The sequence below is a fragment of the Phascolarctos cinereus genome, unplaced genomic scaffold (genome assembly GCF_003287225.1).
Source record: "Phascolarctos cinereus isolate Bilbo 61053 unplaced genomic scaffold, phaCin_HiC Scaffold_4;HRSCAF=312, whole genome shotgun sequence".
Classification (NCBI taxonomy): domain Eukaryota; kingdom Metazoa; phylum Chordata; class Mammalia; order Diprotodontia; family Phascolarctidae; genus Phascolarctos; species Phascolarctos cinereus.
In genome coordinates, this window is record NW_027555847.1 from 376,003,764 (window position 1) to 376,022,867 (window position 19,104).

Below are 19,104 nucleotides of genomic sequence, written 5' to 3' on the forward strand. Positions count from 1 at the left end.
TATATCATAATCTGGGCTAAAGTGTATTTCATTCATTTCTTTTCCTCCGGATTGATAAACAAGTCTTTTTTTTGTTTATTTTATTTTTTAATTTTTTTTTCCATATGCTTTTGAGTTGAAAATTTTTTCTCCCATTTTCTCCCCCCGCCAAGACGGCGCACAATCTGACATAGGCTTTACATTTACATACCCATTAAACATATTTTCACATTAGTGAAGTTGTAAGTAAAAATTAAAACCAAGAAAGATGAAACAAAACTCAACTGAAGGTAAAAGTAAGTGAGAGCGATTCAACTTCCATAGTTCTTTCTTTGGATGTGGACAGCATTTTCCATCCCGAGGCCTCTGGAGATGTCTTAGATCCTCGTAATGCTGAGAAGGGTTCAGTTTAACATTCTTAGTCATTGCATAATGTGGCTGCTATTGTATACAAAGTCCTCTTGGTTCTGCTCACTTCACTCAGCATCAGACCATATAAGTCTTCCCAGGTTTTTCTGAAGTCAGCCTGTTCATCATTTCTTATAGACAATAGTATTCCATTACATTCATATACCACAACTTGCTCAGCCATTCCCCAATTGATGGGCATCCTCTCAATTTCCAATTCTTTGCCACCACAAAAAGAGCTGCTATGAATATTTTTGTACATGTGGGTCCTTTTCCCATTTGTTTGATCTCTTTGGGATATAGCCCTAGAAGTGCTATTGCTGGATCAAAGGGTATGCACATTTTTGTAGCCCTTTGGGCATAGTTCCAAATTGTTCTCCAAATGGTTGGATCATTTCACAACTCCACCAACAATGTATTAGTTCCAATTTTCCCACATCTCTCCAACATTTATCATTTTCCTGTTTTGTCATGTTGGCCAATCTGATAGGTGTGATGTGGTACCTCAGAGTTGTTTTGATTTGCATTTCTCTAATCAATAATGATTTAGAGCATTTTTTCATATGACTATAGATGGCTTTAATTTCTTCATCTGAGAACTGTCTGTTCATATCCTTTGACCATTTATCAATTGGGGAATGGCTTGTGTTCTTATAAATTTGTCTTAATTCTCTATATATTTTAGAAATGAGGCCTTTATCAGAAAGACTGGTTGTAAAAATTCTTTCCCAATTTTCTACCTTCCTTCTAATCTTAGTTGCATTGGCTTTGTTTGTGCAAAAACTTTTCAATTTAATGTAATCAAAATTATCCATTTTGCTTTTCATAATGTTCTCTATCTCCTGTTTGGTCATGAATTCTTCTGTTCTCCATAGATCTGATAGGTAAACTATTCCTTGTTCTCCCAGTTTACTTATGGTATCAGCCTTTATATCTAAGTCCTGAACCGATTTTAACTTCATTTTGGTATATGGTGTGAGATTTGGGTCTATGCCTAGTTTCTGCCATACTCTTTTCCATTTTTCCCAGCAGTTTTTTTCAAAGAGTGGGTTCTTATCCCAGAAGCTGGGGTCTTTGGGTTTATCAAATAATAGATTACTATAGTCATTGACTACTGTGTCTTGCATATTCCACTGATCCACCTCCCTATTTCTTAGCCAGTACCAAGCAGTTTTGATGACTGCTGCTTTATAATACCATTTAAGATCTGGAATTGCTAGGCCACCTTCCCCTGCATTTCTTTTCATTAGTTCCTTTGATATTCTAAACAAGTCTTTTTTGAATACCCATAAATATCACAGAGTGAGAGAGGCCCTATCATGTTCAGAGGCTTTGTGCACTGTGTCATCTACAGACAGGAGTACCTGGAGTACCTCATAATCTATAGCAAGTCACTTTTTTATTTGCACTTAGGGCTGCAACCATGACATTTAATGTTGGGGAAAGCACTCTTGATACCATTGCTCAGAATTATTCAAGAAAGTTATCACTGATTGTGTTTGTCATACAATCTTGTGTAACCTTCCTATATGCATGGGAGATAGTTTATTAGAGGAGAAGCTTTAAGAGTTCATTTGGCTATACTAGAAGAATTCTAATTTTCTTTTTTTACAGCAAAGTTTGAGATCATGAAAGTGCTGGGTAGCTTCTCCAGTAGAATCTAGCTTAATCTTTTCTGACTCAGTCCTAGATCTAAATCATTACTCATCTACAGAACCAGTCTAAGAAAATAAGAGACTTCAGCTCAGATAACCTCAGAGGTCTCTTCTACCTTTTAGATTTCTGATGAACATAACAGACTACCTCTCTAGCTTGCATATGGTAGTCTGGACAGTTTTCATCCTTTTTGTTTGTCTAATATGTATAATTAGGCCAAATTTCTTGGATATATTTATATAGTGAATAGCAGTGTTCTCTACAAACCAAAATAACCATTAGTTGGCTTCCTTTAAGCCAAGCCACAAGCTTTCCTTAATCTCCTGAAGGAGAGGCAGCATGGTATAAAGAGCATTGCAGTTGATTGGCTCTGCTTTTTGTGGCCACTTCAGGTAAAACTAAGGGAATGTGAAGTACCCATCGCCTGTTTAACTCAGAATAATCATCTTTGGAAACTGGTTCACCCGTGCACTGAAATAAGATTAACAATTTGTTTTGTCTTTTTTTAAATCCATTAGAGATAGAATCTATTAAAAATTTTTATTTTTATTTACTCTAATAAAACTTTGATCTCATGACTGGACCCTTTGTACAATATCATATCACTTCTGTATATCCCTATGCTATTTTCTTCATTATGTAGATACTATTTACTGAGATGATGGGTGAGTGGAAGATAAAATGAAGTTGTTAACAATGCTTGTTGCCAGCAAAATGGGGGTTTAAAGACAAGTTTCAAAAATCCTTATGTTGTTCTGTCATAAACCTGTGAAATCCATTGCTAATCACAGATTAAAAAAACAAAAACACAGTAAAGTTGCTAACAGGGAGTAAGCTTTCACAGACCAAAAATTGCCTAGTGCAATAAACTCATAATAGAATGTTGAAGTAATCTGTGTGTAAACTGAGAGAAGGTAAAGTCTAAGTAGACATCATTAAATAATATTTTATTTCTATGATAGAGCTAAATTTATCTTTTCAAAATTGTTCAAATAAACAAACTTCAGCTTGTATTTAAAAGTAATTATATATCCGTGTGTATTGAAGATAACACCTGCCCTATTTTTTTCTCATTAAAATATTTTGTGTTAGTTTGAATATATATTGTTAATATATTGAATTAGAAGTGGCTCACCTCTTAGACTCTTATGTTGGCAAATGACCAAGATGTCATTTACTTTCTAAAATATGCTATTGGGTGAAATAAACAGAAATAATTTATCACTTTAAAATATGCAAGTTTCTCTTATATTAATTTCCATAGTGAAGAATGTATTTTTGTAGAAAAACTTGAATTGTTTTCCTGATGAGTGATTTAAATAAACTGATTTCTAATTGGAGTAGATTATAAGATCATAGATTTAGAGCTGACAAGGAAGGGATCATTTACTCTCAGCTGCCTAGAATTTATATCAGACCATTGGAAGGCAAGAAACACCCCTCTCCCCCATCCCTGCCCCGGGGCATTTCTCTTTCTCCGTGGTATTGCCCTTTCAGCCTCTTCTTTTTCAAAACTGTTCTAGGTTGCTTGAATGCTTAAATGAGTTGGGAGGTACTAGGTCAGTTCCTTCCAGTGAAATAGCAGATCACCAGGCCTTACTATTTGCCTTGTTATTGCCACCTATGCTTCTGCAGGCGTTACCATCTGCCTTGTAATCTAAGGACCCTTGGGCCTTTCCAACCTTCTTGCTGCTAAACTTATATGTATTGTGTCCCCTAATAAGAAGGTGAGTTCTTTGAGAACAAAGACTGTCTCACTTTTTTTTTCTTTATGTATGTCTTCAGTAACAGTGCTTGGCATATAATAAGTGCTTAATAAATGCTTTCATTAATTTAGTCATCTCCCATGTTTCACAGAAACTGAAACTCAAGAGTCGCTTTATCAAGATTACATAGGTAATAAATGGCAGAGCTAAAACTTACTCCAAATCTATTATTAATTCCACTTATACAACAGATTTAGTTTAATATCTCAATTGTCCTAAAGTATATTAAGAGTTAAACTTTTACTCTAATGGTTATTAACACTATAATCACTGTTATTAAATCAGACAAATATACTTCATAGTTTACTGTGTCTAAATTAAATAAGTGAATTCTCTTAACTCTACAAATTATATACCTGGAAGGCACTTCCAGGCACTTCTTCATCTCTCTCTTAGAATCCCTACCTTCCTTCAGGGTTCTGCTCAAGTGCAGCCTCCTTTGTAAAAGACTGCTCATTTCCCCTAGTTAGCTGTTAATGTTCCCTCTCCGTCTTGAAATTGCCTTATATTTACTTATGTACAGGTTCTATTCCCCTGTAGAATGTAAGTCTTCTTGAGGGGAGAAAGATTTTTGTTTTTTTCTTTTTGAGGCTTTGTGCCCTTTCACTTTTGTTTTTGGCTTGGGACTGTGATTTAATTGGTATAGGAAATCATTGGGATTAGCATCTCTTCTGCTACTTATAGTTTTAATGAATTGCCTGGGGCACTGAACACTTAAGTGACTTAGCCAGGATGTGTCACACAACCAATGTAATATGATCTCCTGTATCTTGAAAGCTTTTGATATGAAATTAGGGACACTTCTTAGGGTGTTAGAAAATTTCTTGACTATTTCCCTCTCTTCATATTGCAGGACTATTTTAAAATTTTTAATTTTTAAGTAGTTTTCTGGATAGTAGAGTATTCAGTAAATACTGAAGTATTTTGGAAAGAGTTCTTACATCTGTATAATTTTTACACTCCCAAGGAAGCAAACACTTTGAACATATGATGTGTTGTGTTCCCACAGTCCTTGAAAATCTGACACGATGGGAATTTCTGTGTGGGCTGACTTTTTAGGGGAAGAATAAATTTAACTTAATTGTCAAATTCTTGAATTTGCTTATTTAAAGTGCTTATATTTGACCATTTTTTTTAGAAAATTATGTTACAAAGGCTAATTCCTACTTTCATAACCTGATAGCTTAATAACTTACTTCAGGATTATTTTGTTAGAAAAGTAATTTTAATGATATACTCTAATTTTATATAATTTGTGAATAAATAAGGGTACCTTCATTCTCACATTCAGATAGAGCTGTATTTTGTCTATTTTATATCTAAAGATGGAAATTACAACCCATCTTTACTTGTCCACCCTAGGCAACTTTTGTCCATATCCTAAAAGAAGTTGCCATAGAGTGTACATCCAACATACTGAGGTCTTTCTTTTCTCCTGACATCATGAGAATATATCAGTGTAGTACTTGTCTGCTTGTTATTCTTCAGTCACCATAATGCCACCCCTTCTTTTTCACTTACACATTTTCCTGATGGCATCCTTTCCTGTTGTTATTGTTGAGTCATTTTCGTTGTGTCTGACTTTATATTTTGGCATCTATGTCTTTTCTTGGCAAAGATACTGGAATGGTTTGCCATTTCCTTCTCCAGGGTGTCTCCGTTTTACAGATGAGCAACTGAAGCAGATACAGGCTAAGTGGCTTACACTAAGTGGTCACACGGCTAGCAGGTGTCTGAGGCTGGATTTGAACTCAGATCTTCCTGACCCAGACCTGGTGCTTTGCCAATGCACCACCTAGCTACCTCATCCTTTATACTACTTATCCTTTAAAGTTCCTTATTCATTATATACTACAATCTTTTCACACCCACCATGCGCTTCTCCATTGCCCTCTGTATATTTATTTTTAATTCTTCAAAGGATGTGGTTTTCTGTGACATAACTATGTCATAGACATAGTTATAACCAGTGGAATGTTGGTATTCAAAAGATGGGTCTTTGTTTCTAGTAGAATTTGTTGTCATTAAAGGGATTTTAATACTTCCTGAAGGCAATTCAGCCCATTCTTCTTTTGTTTAATTCTGGGTCTGTGTCATCTATATGTCCTCTGTGTGTGTGTGTGTGTGTGTGTGTGTGTGTGTATATACACGTAATGATAGAAAAATGCTATAGATTGTTCATCTGAGTGTCATAATGTGATTCATAATCAAAACATTTTCATCTACTTGGTCTTTTCTGTGTAATTGTTTAGGCTAAACTCTTTGGACTATCCCCATCCCTCCTCAACACACACAAATACTTCATGAATACTGATAGTAATAGCTTTAATTTATATAGTACTTTTAAGATTTACAAAGTACTTTCCTTAAAAGAATGTGGTGTGGGATAGATAGTGTGAATGTTATCATAACTATTTTACATCTGAGAAAATTAAGACTCAGATTGTATGAATTATTGGGCCCTTTCCCACATTTGTTAAGGGAAGAAAGTTGCAGTATAGTTCAAAGGGCTTAGGATTTGAAGTCAAAAGGTTAGACAAAATGACCTGACCTCTTACCCCTCTTAGTTTTAAATCTGTGAGTATGTGATTTCTGTAAGGTACTTTCTAGTTGTAAATATTGCAGTTTATTTGCAAATCTTGAAACAGTAATCTCTAGAGAATCTAAGTTGCAGGGGACCCAAAAAATCAGTGGAGATTCACATTGTGAATATAGTACTTTTATTCTGGTTTGGTTAATTCTGTTAAACTTCCATGGACAGCTTGTTTCTTCAGGCCTCTCATTCCACCCTCCTGTATACAGGTCAGTTTTCTCTATCTCTTTCTTCTCACCTCCTCTGGATTTCAATCCATTGATATCCTTCCTCACTTGCCCTTCTCTCTCTTTTTCTTAAAACTCCTGACCCATCTCACACCAGAGCTTATACCCTCAGCATGTATCCTCCAACAGCCTTCCTTGTCACTCATGCCTTCTGCTACTGATCTTCAGTCTCTTATCTCCTGACTTCTCTGCTGCCTGTAGACATGCCTCTGGTCTTTCTTCTTCTTCTTAATTTTATGACCCTTTGATCCTGTCAAGCTCTCACCTCTCTCTCTCTTTCTCTCTCTCTCTCTCTCTCTCTCTCTCTCTCTCTCTTCTCTCTCTCTCTCTCTCTCTCTCTCTCTCCTCTTCCTCCTTCCCTCCCTCCCTTCCTCCCTCCCTCCCTCTCTCCTCCCCCCCTTCATAGTCTTTACTTCCTCTCTTTCGACTTCTTAACTATTTGGAGTTTGTCTCTGGTCTTAATCGTTCAATTAAATATACTTTCTCCAAAGTTACCAGTGTTCTCATAAATGCCAGATCAAATGGCCCTTCTTTTTTCTCTTTTTTTTTAGCTTTCCGAAAGTATTTAACACTTGACCAGCTCTCTCTCAGATAATCTCTATTTTCTGAGTTTTCATAAAAAAAGTTATGTTGATCATATAGTAAGAGTTGTATTACACTGGTATACATAAATGGGAAAGACCTTGAAAACCTCCCAGCATTTGGGGTAGGTCTTTTGTGGGGGCTATATGTTAGAATATGGACAAAGTTCACTGGATGAGATGGCATGCGTGGATTTCAATTTTGATTGATAGAATAGCCACATTGATTAGTTTTGTTTTGAAGTACTGAAGGAAAGTAAATTATATATTTACCTGGTGTACAGTAGTTTTCTCTAAAAATTTTGTAAATTTTGTTTATACAAAGTCATTTCTAGGCCATTGTCCTTATATTAATAAGCCTCCAATAACAAGCCCAATAGGTGACTTATTTATAAATTTTCTCTACCTGGAATACAAAATTACCTGTTATCATCAATTGGCCCATTATATAGGATCAGTCCAAATTTTCCTTTTTTAGATTTTCTTTAGATCTTGTCACTGAAGACATCTTTGTCTACTAGAAGTAGCACTTACTTTATATAAAATTGAATGTGTTTAAATCTTGTTGCCTCAATTTTTTTTGTAAAAGTGTATATACATACCTGTCTTTTTAATCTTTTCATTAGTCTTGTGTGTTAAAACTTTGAGGTTGTTGATCATTCCTTTAAAGAAAATGGTGTGACATAAATGTGTAAGAAGTGATGGATAATAAATATTGACTACAAAGCTAGTTGCATTATTTAAAATAAGTGGCACTTAAGCCCATGGGAAATTGTGTGTAGAGTTTTTCAAATTGTCAGTAGTAATTATAATACATTTAATCACCTTCTTGGTAGTACTAGCAACAACTTCAGGAGAAAAATTTGGAATATCTAATGTTCTTTTATTGTTCTAGGATCTCCAGCAGAACTCTCTCCTAGCACTCTTTCCCCAGTTAATCATAGCTTGGGTAAGCCACTAATCTTTTATCTGTTGTTTTTGGGGTTTTTTTTGTTTAAGGTTGCCATATATTTATGTAACCCTAAATTTCTCTCTTTCAAGGTGTGATTATTTCATATGTGTGATAGTGTTCAAGTTGATTTGGGGAAAATGCTCATTATTTTTGAGATACAGACATCTGAAGTATTACCACAATTCTAAATTCTTATTGGATGGAAAGAAAAATGACAATATTTTCTTACTCATGGAAAATTTAAAGGCCAGGTACAGCTAGGTTGTTTTAAGATAGTCCATGAACTTAAAATTTGCTTTACCTAAAATAGTTTTATCTAAATGTTTTAAATATATATAAAGGCCTTTTTAGGGATACAAGTGAAATCCTATTGAAGAAAAATGCTACTCTAACAACAGGTTCTATATGAGACAGCATGATACAGTGAAAAGAACATTATACTAAATACTTTACAAATAATACCTTATTTGATCCTGTTAGGTTGGTACTGTGATCCCTGTTTTACAGATAAGGCAATGGAAGCAAACAGGTGAAGTGACTTGTCCAGGTCACCTTGCTGGTTATCCGAGGCCAAGTTTAAATTCAGGTCTCTCTGACTCTAGAACCAGTGCTCTATCCATTTTGCCACCTAGCTGCCCCAACAAGTCACTTAACCTCCATGATCTCAGTTTCCTTATCTATAAAATGGGAGTTCTAGGTTAGATGACCTCTGTGGTCCCTTCCAATTCTAAATTTGATCTTGTGATTCTTTTTCCTTCTTTTCATATAGTAACTTTCTTATCAACTTCTTCCCACTAGGAGTGTGGTTTCTAGCAGTTATATACCTTGCAAGTAAATCTACCATAATAAAAATTATAATGTGGAGTTCATAGTATGAAATTGAACCTCTAGCCAGTAATTGTTCTTGTGATCCTAGATACCCCTTGCAGCACATAGAACTTTTGATTCTATTTAAACTGGCAAACTTAAAATGTTTTGACATGCTAAATTACATTGCTAAAGGGAGTTTCCTCTTCTAAGAGTTGTATATTAGTGCAGCCACAAATCCAGTCTCTATCTTTGTCCCTAGTTTTGTGTACCTCTTGCTATTTTGATTAACTAGGTAATGCACCAGGTACTAATTAAATGTTAAATTAGGAAAGTGTTGGAGAGCTGGGGGTTTTTTCCTTTTAAACTATCACTAATATGAAATTTTTATTGTAGTAGTTTTGAGCTAATTTTCTAAATAGATTTTCTGCTTTTTGCCTTCTCCAGCCCTTTGCATCAAAAATGGGCTCTATTAATTTTACTTTTGTTACCTATAATAGAGGCATAAATAGTTAAAGTGAAAATTCAGAAATATAAAATTGAGGTACATGTGCAGGTAATTAACTCATTTGACCAGCAGTTATAGAGATCACAGAATCTTAGTTCTGGATAGGACCTTAATGATTATCTTAGCTTATATATGAGGACACATGCACAAGTAAGTGAACTTGCCCAAAGTCATACAGCTAGTTAGTGGCAAAATTGTAAGCAGAATCTTGTAACAAAATCAGTGCTTTTTTCTGTTATAGCTTCCCTATTTTGGTACTTGGTACTTGTAGTGATCACTCATTCCCAGCTGACAATATAAAAAATTTCAGCAGTTATAAAAAGTAAAAAATTTTAAGCAATATTTGGCTAAAGCTATCAGTAGAAAAAATGATCCAAAATGAAGAAATTGGGTTTTAAGATTGGATGATTAAGTAAAATGAGACAGGTCTGAAAAGAAAATTCTGGTATGATTTATGGGAAATAGAACTATATTGTAAATAGATGTTCATCACATGGTACTAGTACTGGTATGTTTGCATTGGTAAAGATAATTATGCTTGTTGTCTATTGTTGTTTTACATTGTTATCTTAGGAATTAATTAATTTTATCTCTGCCTTTCTCCCTTTTTTTCCAGATTTGCAGCCAGTTACTTACTCAGAGCCTGCATTTTGGTGTTCAATAGCATATTATGAGCTAAATCAGAGAGTTGGAGAAACCTTCCATGCATCACAGCCTTCACTAACTGTAGATGGATTTACAGATCCATCAAATTCAGAGAGATTTTGCTTAGGTTTACTCTCCAATGTTAACCGCAATGCTACAGTGGAAATGACAAGACGGCATATAGGTATTTATTTTCTTTTTTCCTTTAGAAAACTTAATTGGGTATTTGTGATTGGGGTCAGTCACCATGTTGTTACTGTTTGTAACCTGTGCTACTCTGGTTACAGTAGCAGAGAATTCTAAAGCACTTTCTAAAGCTAGTCCTGTGCATTGGTAATGGAAGTATGCTAGAGTATTCCACTACAGAAAGAGTATATGCAAACAGACAATTCATTTTCTTGTTTCTATGTATATCAGGCATAACTGAACCCCCTAGATATATACCTAATCACTTATTTGTCATCATTTCTAGCCAACTTTTGTCCCTCCTTTGTGGAGGACTTGGGCTAAGTCTTAGAAAGGTGCCTCACAGATTTGTTGATAATCCTTTATTGGCACTTGTTCTTTACAAGGGTTTCAATTCAGTTCAGTTCTACAGACATATATTATGATTCTGCTCTGTGCTAGGTAGCTTTGAGATAAAAATGTAACAATTCCTGACTTCAAGGAGCTTACTGAGATGAAACTACACATATATAGATAAATAAATATCAAATCTACGTAAGTGAAGATGAAATTATGGGGAAGTGGAGAGATCAGAAAAGGCCTCTTGTAAGAAGTGTCACTTGAGCTGAGCTAAGTATTCCAGCCAGAGGAGGCAAGACGTGAAAACTTTCCAGACATCAAGGACAGCCCATCAGCCTCTGCAAAGGCATGGGTAAGGGAGCTGGGATGGCATATGTAGAAAATAGTAAGCAGGCCAGTTAGTGTGGAATGTAGAGTACGTAAGAAAGATTGATGTGTAATTGGTCTAGAAAGACAGGTTGTTTACTGATTAAAGCCCAAAAGGGCTTTAATTGACAAACAGAGGAGTTTGTATTTTATCCTAGATGTTCCAGGAAGCCACTGAAACTTCGTGGTATGGGAAAGTGACATAGGCCGATATAACTCAAAAATTTTTTTATTATGTATTTTCTAGAAGTGGGTATCATAAAAACTCAGAGGACAAATGATTCAGGAGGAGAAAGTTTGGTCAACATTGTTAAGTGCTACAGACATTTCAAGGATGAGACTTTAGAAAAGGCCATTAGATTTTGAAAGGGGAGGGAGGAGAATAAGCCGTTATTAAGTGCCTGCTATTTGTCAGGCATTGTGCTGAGTATTTTATAAATACTATCTCATTTTATCCTCACATAAGCCTGGGGGGAAGGGACTAGGTTCAATTTATTACTCCACATTTTACAGTTGAGAAAACTGAAGCAGACAAGAGGTTAAACAACTTACCAGTTACACAGCTAGTAACTAGTCATTTAAGAAATCATTGGTAGAGAGAGCAGTTTTATTTCAGTGATGAGGTCAGAAGCCAGATTTCAGAGACTTGAGAAGAGACCTGGAGGCAGTGGAAAAAAAGTTTAGACAGCTTTTTCTAGCAATTTGCCTCAGAATGAGAGGAGAAAGATATAGGAAGGAAGATTGCTTGAAGTAGGACAAAAGCATTTATTAACTGCTTATTAAGTTACAGGAACTGTACTAAGCAATGTGGGTATAAATAAAAGCAAAAAGAAAGATAGTCTCTGCCCTTAAGGAGCTTACTTTTTAATAGAAGAAGATAACACATGAAGAGGAGCTAACAAGATTGGTGGGGGGTATGGAGGATTTAGCTGTGGGGTATATAGTATCAAATCCTTGAGAATTAGAAGCAAAACTCAGAAGGTAATGAAAAGTGGCCAACCTAGTCCTTCCCCCAGAATAGAGGTGGAACTCACCAGTGAGAGAAGAAAGCCATAGAGGTGGAAGAATGTTCCAAGATGAGGACTTTCCAAGTGCTAATGGAAGATATAGGATGAGAGGGAAGTTGAGACATAGTATCGTAGTCCTGAAAATAATAAGCAGAGCACAGAAGAGGATAGGAGGGTGGAGGAAGAATCAGAATAGGTCTGCTCTTAGAAGATGGGATTTGAGCTGAATCTTTGAAGGAGTCTTAGGAGGCAGAGGTGGAGAAGGAGAGATTCTGGGATGCAGGGACAACCAGTGAAAGGGCACACAGGAGATGAAGTGTCATGTGTAGCTGGATCATAGAGTTGTTGTGCAAGGAAATTAAGGAGATTAAAAAGGTTGGAAGGGACCAGGTTGTAAAGGTTTTAAGTGCTAAGCATGGGGCTATTCTGTTTGATCCTATAGGTAATAGGGAGCCACTCATTGGAATTTATTGATTAGGAATACCATTTGGTCATGTCTGCATTTCAGGAAAAATCACTTTGGAAGTTGAGTGGAGCATATATTAGGGTAGGGAGAGACAATAGTCCTGACATATGAGGTACTAAACTTCTTGGTGACCGGTAGATAACAGCTACCAGGAACTGGATTTGGTTATAAATTTGAATAGAGTGAACCTAGAGATTACTGAGTAATAGCTGTAGAGGAACAGTCTGGAAGTGTTAATGGGGAACAAGCAGTATTCTAATCTCTGACCAGGAATGCTGTGTCTTGGGGTGTTGAGGGTGAGTTTCTATGAATACCCTAAGATGAGATGAGCATGAAAAAGATCCAAAATGAAGAAAATTTTGTTACTTATGGAACTGGAATTCCAGAGAGCACAGTTGAAGGGGTAGAACTGAAGTAGATGGGTGATGGTTATGGGACTGGACAGCAATGGTTGGGAGATGGAGTGGTTTATTAACAGGCATGTTGGAATTATCCGCATCAGGACAATGTGAGAAGATTTCCTAATCATAAGAGAAAAGTCAGGAGATGGGAGTAACTCCACTGATAATGGCAAGTGAGTAGAATGTTCTCAGACTTGTGCCATCCTGTTGTCTCAGTGCCATCTTGATGGTCCCTCTATCATGGTCATAAAAGCATGAGCTTGATGACTTCTTTCTCTGGATTGAGCTATGGGGCACAGTGGATGGAAGTTGCATAGAAGTAAATTTAGTCTTAATATGATTCAGCAAGCATTTATTAAGCCAGTACTGTGTGCCAGACACTGTGTTAAGCACTGTGGACACAAATGCACAAACTGTCTCTGCCCTCAAAGAAGTTACACCCTGGTTGAGGCGAGACAGCGTATAAGAGTTTCCAGTAGGATACACTGACTTAGGAAGAAATAGGTTCTTCAATAGAAGTCTTTAAAAAAAAAAAGTGAAATGATTATTTGTCAGGTATGTTGTAGAGAGGATTCTTACTTATCTAGAGGTTGTACCTGCTGATCTTAGAATTCCATCCAACTCTTGAGATTCTGTGGTTGTGTAGCTTCTTTGATCAGTAGTCTTCAGTGTCTCCCTCTTCTAGGATAAAACGTAAATTCCTCATCTTGTCATTTAAGGGCCTCCGCCATCTGGTTGTCGTCCACCTTTACAGCCTTAGTTCACGTTATTGCTGCTTTACCTACTTCATATTCCAGCCACGTTTGTTTGTGTACTACTTTGAGCTTATCATTTCATCTCCTACCTCTTTCTATTTTTATAAGCTGTATACCCTGGATGGGTGGATGAATGAAAAGGCATTAAGTGCTTACTGTATGACAAACACATAGGATATAAATAGAAAGCAAGACATTTCCTACTCAAGGAGTCCCCATTTGAGGAGACAGCTCAGCTGCAGAATGCATGGAAAGGCCTCCTTTGGCTGTGAGGACAGGGCTGACAGCTGTGGTCTTGAAAGTGTAAGCTATCTAGGTCTGTGAAATAGGTCTATGGATCATCAAGGTGCTGTAACAGAACAGGTGGCAATACCTGCAGCGGAGGTTTGGACAGCACAAGGATAGGGCAGATAATAAGTCCCAGTGGATTTCCATCTTATTGGAAGAATTAGAGTTGGTAGCTTTCTCTATACCAAAGAGGTCTGGAAGCTAGGGGGCTGGGGCTTTTTTTAAACTCTGCTTTTCTAAATCTTCATTGTCCTTTAAGATATCCTCAGGTCCTCCCAGCAGCCTTGATGGTCACCCCTGTCTCCATCTTCAAATTGTCTTTACTTATTTCTGTATCTTTTATCTTTCTCTTTTCCTTTGTCTAGTAGAATATAAACTCCTTGGGGGTAAGATGTTTTAATTTTTGTATCTGGCAGTGTGTTGAATATTTGAGGGGGGAGGGATGGATCTGTACCTGTTGTTTCATTGGTATAGGAAACCCCTTTGATGAATTCAGATTGGTGCTTGTTCCCTAACTTAAGGGTATTTGAGAGTTGCCTGAGGCATTGAGGGATCAGGTGACTTGATCAGGATTATAGAGCTGGTATGTGTCAGAAATAGTCCTTGAACCAAGTCTGACTGACTCTATCTACTACTCCATTCTGCTTCTCATTATTTAGCATGTTGTGTATATGATCCCTTGAAGCATTATAGAAAATGTGAGTTTAAGAGTCAGGAAGTGTGGCTCTTTTCATATACTACCTTTCATACCAGTTCCCCAAATTACATACCTTACTTCCCTTTTTTTAGTGTTAGCAGATACAATGGACGGTTAACTGCCTTTCTGTAACTAAGAGAAACAATAAACCATAGTATATCCCCCTCACTGTCAGAAATAGCGTGAAAATACCTTTATATAGCAAACTTTACCAAGTTCACAATAGAATATGAAAAAGTACAACTAATCTTAAATTTTGTTTTAGGAAGAGGAGTACGCTTGTATTATATTGGTGGAGAAGTTTTTGCCGAATGCCTAAGTGATAGTGCAATCTTTGTTCAGAGTCCAAATTGTAATCAGAGATATGGCTGGCATCCTGCAACAGTGTGTAAAATTCCACCAGGTAAGATTATATACCCTCCAAAACTATTAAAGCAGGTTAGTCTCTTAAGTTAAATCTTAGGTTTTGCTCTTATTCCTAACAACTATAAAATTAGATTATTTTTACACTATGGTTATTCTGAAATCTTTGGTTATATTTGAATTCTCAGAAATATTGACTGTAAATAATTGGCTGTTTTGTAACAGAATTTATTTTAATTTTTTTCATGATAGGCTGTAATCTAAAGATCTTCAATAACCAGGAATTTGCTGCTCTTTTGGCTCAATCTGTGAATCAGGGTTTTGAAGCAGTGTACCAGCTAACTAGAATGTGTACCATAAGAATGAGTTTTGTCAAAGGTTGGGGAGCAGAATACAGGTATGAAATAGTAATTATCTTTATTAGTCTCGATGTTAAAATGATTTCTTGTTTCACTTCCTCCTTTGTGTTTAAGTTTCTTTTGTATTTGTTTAACCTAAAAAGGCTGATCTGTCAGTATTTCTTAGAATTGTAGAATCTTTCATTACAAGAATGAAATTTTAGGTCAAATTCTATTTCATAGAGACAGCTGTTGACAGTGTGGATCAAGCACTGGGCCTAGAGTCAGCAACACTTGAGTTCAAATTCAGCCTCAGACACTTACTAGCTGGGCAAATCACTTAACCTCTGTTTACCCTCAGTTTCCTCAACTGTCAAGTGGGAATAATAAGTGAGGATCAAATGAGATTATATTTGTCAAAAGTACTTAGCACAGTTCCTGGTGCATAGCAGGAACAATATAAATGTGTATTCCCATTACTCTTCCTTCTCTCCTCCTTCATCAAAGAGCTTAAAATACCTGGCCTACAACAAAGTTCTGAAAGAATTAATTCAGTAGATCTCTAGTACAAGAAAATAATTGGAACTATCCAATCAAGAAGGATGAGAGTTGAGAAAAGGCCATTAGATTTGTGATTTGTCAGCTAAGAGATTGGTAATGACTTTGAGCATAGTAGTTTCTGTAGAACATGAAGTCAAAGATCAGGTTATAGAGAATTAAAAAGAGAGTGAAAGGAAAGGAAGTGGAGGCAGCTATTATAGAAGTCTTCTTGAGGAGTTTAGCTTTAAAAAAGAGGAGAGATACTGGACCAATAGCTAGCAGGGAGAAGTGGATTAAAAGAGAATTTTTTTGAGGATAGAAAGATATGAATGTGTTTGTAGGCAGTAAGAAAGTAGCCAGAAGATAAGTGTTATTTTATAATATGCTTTGTTCCATAAATTAAAAATAAATTTTAAAAAATAATATATTTTAAGGTACAGCTAGGTGGCGCAGTGGATAGAGCACCGGCCCTGGATTCAGGAGGACCTGAGTTCAAATCTGGCCTCAGACCAAACACTTAACACTTACTAGCTGTGTGACCCTGGGCAAGTCACTTAACCCCACTTAACCCAAAACACACACACATACAAAATAATAATATATTTTATACCTCTATAACTGCAAACTTATAAAAATTTACATCGAGCCAGTTAAAATATCAATCCTAATTTTATCTACAGTAGCAGAGCCAATAAAGTATATCTGTAACTGAAAAGAGAAAAAAAGTAGCCAGAAGGTAAGTGAGAGAACGGGGATGACAGGAGGTTCAGTCTGTTGGAGGAGACGACATAGAGTGAGATCAAGGATTGCAAGTAGGAGGGGGTTGGCCTTGTCAAGGAGAAGGGCCACTTAGTCATATGAGATGAGGTGAAGGCAGAGATAGGAGCAGAAAGCATGAGGTAAAGCAGAAGGAAGAAGAGGAAATTTGACAAATAGCATCAATTTTTCAGTGACATTAGACTAGCTTCTCAGCTGAGAGGGGGTGGGAGTCGGGGAACCATAGGAAGTTGAGAAGGGATAAAAAGGTTTGGAAGAGTTGCTGTGATGAGTGGGATAGTCACTTAGGGAGATGAGAAAGATAATACTACTAGCAGTAGTGGGGACCTTATTGAGATCATGGAACATAAATTTGTAGTGAATCCGAATCAGCATAATTTTTTTTTAACTTTTCCTCAGCTTCATTCAGCAGCACATGAAGGAGCAAAAGCATCGGTTGGCGGGAGTAATCCCGGGCTGAGCTTTGACAGGGCAAGATTGGCAATTGGAAACAAGAGGACAGTGTAGAGTTGAACTGTTTCTTCAAACGGTTAAGATGTAGCCTGTACAGGGGTGATGGCCTGGGAAAGAACTAAGCATTTGAGAGATAGCAGGTCATGGTGAGAATGAATAACAGGATTTGGAGTTGTAAGACAGAGAAAGAGGTAACATAATATAAATAAGGAGTTTAAGAGTTCATAAACATGGCAGTGGAACATTTGTGGGTATGACTTCATGAACTGTGTAGCTGGGGTGGGATGGAGGGATAAGGTCATTGGACATGAGTAAATTAAGGAATTGACAGAATATCGGTGTGTATATTGGAGTGCCCTAGTATGAGAAAAAGCATTTAGAAGGAGAGAAAATCTGTAAACCAGGTACTGTAAACCAGGTACTGAACTCATGGAGGAAAGAAGGGAAGCAATTTGAAATTAGTTGTATCTAAAGTGGGTTGCTCTTAAAACTTAGAAATAAAAATAACAAAAATATCCACAAATCGTTAATAACCATGTATGTCATTTGATATTTTTAGTACGGTTACCTTAAAAGATGGTAATAATGTTAATTTTCAAAGACAAGTATTCAAAATCCAAAACAAAAATAGCAGTGAAACCAAGAAACACAGATGTGAAGAGGATTGTTCTATTCATAACAGTTGTGGAATACCTGAAATTGAGTAGACCTAGGGCTTTTGAAGGGAGTAGAAAAGAATGGATGGGCTGGTTCCAGAGGCACAATTTTTTAAAACAAGAATTTTCCTATCCCTTTTGAAAAAGTATAAATGTAACCTTTCTCATTTCTCTCACCCCCTTCTAAAACTGAGTGTGATTAAGAATTATGAAAGTTCTTTGTTGAAATTTTAAAAATCACTTCTCAGTTATAGTGTAGGTAAGCCTTGACTGGATAGCAGTTTCCCAAGAAGCTCAATATGAGAGGAGCATCATAGGCTCCATAGTATGGTAGAAAGAGTACCTTATTTGGATTCAAATTCTGTTTCTTTGACCTTACCCAAGTCAACTTCTAGGCCTTAATTTCCTCTTCTGTAAAAGGAAGGGAATTTGATTAGATCATCTAAGGTCCCTTCCAACTTTTTCATTTTATTAATACTTTCACATACAAGTATTTCTGATTTGTGGTTCAGACAATGATACACATTTAGTATCCCCTCTACAACTTAACCAATAGTTTTAAGAGTTCATGTCATCCTGTCATCTCACCCTAGCCCACCCCCCAAAAAAAATTCAGATCATCCCCTGCTGCCAGCCTGGTACTGAATTTCTCCAAATTTAATCAGCTGGATCATAAATGAACTGCATTGGATTTATCTCTAAGGCTCTTCCAGGTTAACAATACCAGACCTGCCAGACTTGGTGCTATGTTAGCATAGCTTTTGAGAAGGTTTTATTTGGTCTTTGTTTGCTTGTTTAAAGAAAAAGGCTAATGCAATATTGAACTTTATTTAGGAAGCAGAGTGTCTTGTTCAGTGGAAACAGTCTTCCATTTGAATTTATCGGACTACATTTGGAAGATGTTGTTTAGTTGTTAGTACCACATTTTGAGAAGAATATTGACTAATGAGAGTGTTCAGGAGGAGGAATTTGAATAGGATTTTGAGGAGTCTCAATATCATGTCATGAGAAGCAGTTGATGGGACTTGGAAGAAAAGGTATGGCTAGGATATGATTTCTGTCTTCAAATAATTAAAAGGCTACCTCTAGAAGGCAGGACTAGGATAAGTAGATAGAAATTACAGAAAAACAGGTGGTTTTTTTTTTTAATTATTCAGTATGAAGATTTTTTTTAAGTTAAAGCAGTCAAAGGAGCTGTTTGAGCTCTTTATTACTGGAAGTGTTCAAGCAGAAATAGAATGGCTGTCATTGATATGGTAAAGGTGATTCTTTCCTTCCCTCAGTTAGAGAATATGACCGCACAGGTTTTTCTTGTTTGGTCATTCAGTTCTATCTGACTTTTTGTGACCC

At 36.4% G+C, this 19,104-nt stretch overlaps 1 protein-coding gene across 5 annotated transcripts in view; it reads left to right on the forward strand.

Annotated features, from left to right (window-relative positions):
• SMAD2 (SMAD family member 2) overlaps positions 1-19,104 on the forward strand; it is a 97,564-nt gene that overhangs the window by 69,976 nt on the left and 8,484 nt on the right. For all 5 annotated transcript variants that reach the window (XM_078153270.1, XM_020985803.2, XM_078153271.1 and 2 more), the window contains 4 exons: positions 8,106-8,159; positions 10,094-10,306; positions 14,893-15,030; positions 15,243-15,387. In XM_078153270.1, the coding sequence (XP_078009396.1) occupies positions 8,106-8,159; positions 10,094-10,306; positions 14,893-15,030; positions 15,243-15,387 (550 nt within the window). The remainder of the gene's footprint in view (positions 1-8,105; positions 8,160-10,093; positions 10,307-14,892; positions 15,031-15,242; positions 15,388-19,104) is intronic.